Genomic DNA, 2,788 nt, shown 5'->3' with positions numbered 1-2,788 from the left:
TTTGATTTGGGGTCATTAGGGTAGGCAATATCATCCTGAGAATCGAAGTTTGATAGCATCCAAATCTAGCCTGCAGCTTTTAAAGCTTGGAAAAAGGAGTGATTTTCAGAAATCTGATTATGAGGAATTAAACCCAAGGCATTCTGTGATGAACTTTTGCTTACTACCCTTTCTTATCATCATATAGTACCTTGCAGTAAAGACAAGAGTAGGAACCACTCAGAGACATTGCTATACATTCTGTTAGTATATATGTCTTGGAGCTAATCCAATCAATGATTACACATGATATTTAACTTTATCCATAATTTAACATATTTAATTTTAATAAAGATCTTATTTATTTTTAATATTCATCAAATATTTGATTAATAAATTTAATATTTAATTAATAAATCTAGAGTAATTACCTTAAGCAATTGTAGTATTCGGTAAACAAATGCAGCTAAATCATATCCCCTACCAGGAATAACCTGGTGTCGAGAACACAACTTAATACGCTGTCATCATTTTCAACAATATTTCTACCTGAAATGAGTCTTAATGCAGGCATGATTTTACTCCTTGTTTAATGATTATATGTTGTCGGATAACTTGGTTTTTGAAACAGAGGAGTTTATCCATCAGCAGTCGTTCCATATCAGTTACAAGCTTCTACTAATGGAACGCACAAGTTGTGGCCTGAGTCGCTATCAACTCAAGTGAAAACTGCTGTTGATGGTCTTAGAATTGGCTTTTCCAGTTCATAAGCACATGAATGCTGTGATGAATCCATCTGTATTGTGAACTTACTTTTTGGGAATTCTGGTCAGTTTTACTGCTTTTACTATTACATAATGTCGTAGAGAATTGCTGTTTTTACTATTATTTGAAAATCAAGCACACTACCTAAAACACTTCTTACTTCACAATTTAATAATGCTTACAAAGAGCTTAATAAAAATAGACTGCAACTACAGAGACTCTAAGCAGATTTTGATCATGATAAACAGGATGGAGTGCATAGCCTTCAGAAGTTCTAATTAACAACAATGATTCACCATGGAAAAATGATAATAATATTATACATAAGAAATCCAAAAATAGATAACACAAATATCCAGAAATTCCATTCAACCATGCACTTGAAAATTACAAACAAAAAGGAATCATCTGGCTTGTCAAATGATTTTTAATAAACTCGAGAGACTACTTCATCCCATAACTTTTCATGATCATCACGCCAATGTTTAAGCTCCTCTAATTTCTGCTTCAAGCGATGCCTTAAGATAGGCAGTGCATGCTGGGGATTTTCGTCGAAAACATCAAGCACCTCAAGGCCTTGATCATTATATAAACGTTCAACACATCTTAGGAAGTGAATCCTCTTCCCCTTTGTAACTTTCCCTTCATCATTGCCATCCCCCAGTTCCTCTGCATACTCAACAGCTGATTTAAACCAAGTAAATAGCATGTCTATCTCATCTCTATCATCTTTACATTGAACCATGATTTTCTGTCGCTGATTTTGGCTCCTGATGTTAGAGGAATAGTCTTCAGTTCTTGAGGCAACAGAAACCAACTCATCATTCAAGACCTGGGATTCATGTTTTGCTCTCTTTCGGTCCCTTCTTTCACATCTCCTTGATTCTTGCATATTCTTGCATTTTACCATGAAATCATTGAGCTCATCCATGAGATCAGAATGATTTCCAATCATAGTAGCAACCATAGTTTTCCATTCACTCTCTCCAAACTTCTCCTTTGTATAATAAAAGAGAAGCTTCAAGAATCTCTCATAACGGAAATTGCAAGACAACCTCTCCTTAACTTTGCCAAAGAAGCAGAGTCCATCACTCATACACTTTTCTATGACACTCTCACCACCTCCCGCTACAACTCCTCCAGCCTTGTTGACAAAATTTCTTTTCTTATGATCATTCTCTTCAACAACCTCAAGATTTTCAGAATGCTTCTGCTCCTTGACAGCCTTCACCAGCACTGCTCTTTTGTTGTTAACATCCAAACCTTGGGAATATGGCACATGATATGCCAAAGGGATTGATTTAGAAGCAGGCAAAAATCTATAAAACCCCTGGAGCAAATCAGGTTCATCTGCCAATAACGCAAGGGCATCCCTATAGACATAATCTGGGTTCCTGCTCCCATTTTTTAGTGGAAATAAAGTCCTCAGGAAGGCTTCATAGAAATCCATGCCACGCAATATCCACACTTTCTTGAAAAAATCCAAAGCATCTTTGAGTCCAGGTTCTTTTTCCTCTACTGCATCCGCCTCATTTTCCTCCTCCTCATTTTCCTCCTCCTCATCATCCAGGCTAAGTTGATGTGATGGTGGCAAAAAAGAGTTAAAGTCACGTAGCAGATCATCATGACCTTCAAAGATTGCAGCTATTCTGTCTAGGGTATCGTCAGGTATGTCTTTTAGTCGACCAGATTGATCTCTGTCCGTATGACCAATGATATCTGCCATGACCGTTTTAAAGCCCTGTATATTTTCAGGCTGATCCTGAAACCTGGCACTCAGCTTGTTCAAGTAGATCGTAGCATATTTATCGTTACACTCTCTCTTTCTCTTCATCTTCTTTTGTAATTTGTAGACAGCGGCGCCATCACCTTGCCCCGGAAGTTTTTCAAGTTCAGATGAAATCTTCGCATTTTGATTGATGCAGGAACTGGTGGTTGTACAGGCTGGAAGGACAGTAGGATGAAAGAGTGGAATCTTGTAGGTGGTTTTGGGTGCATCAAGATCATGGAGATTCAATGTGAAATTGAATTGCACAGGCTCCAT

The 2,788-nt window shown here is 37.4% G+C and overlaps 1 protein-coding gene across 1 annotated transcript; it reads right to left on the bottom strand.

Annotated features, from left to right (window-relative positions):
- Positions 1-1,171: 1,171 nt before the first annotated feature.
- On the bottom strand, positions 1,172-2,788 carry LOC133671518 (paired amphipathic helix protein Sin3-like 3). The gene has a single exon (XM_062092287.1). It carries the CDS (start codon positions 2,786-2,788, stop codon positions 1,172-1,174), a length of 1,617 nt encoding a protein of 538 aa, XP_061948271.1.

This window comes from Populus nigra, chromosome 13, assembly GCF_951802175.1.
Source record: "Populus nigra chromosome 13, ddPopNigr1.1, whole genome shotgun sequence".
Lineage (NCBI taxonomy): Eukaryota > Viridiplantae > Streptophyta > Magnoliopsida > Malpighiales > Salicaceae > Populus > Populus nigra.
Note: the sequence above shows the minus strand (reverse complement) of the source record. Positions and strands in the feature narration are given on the sequence as shown.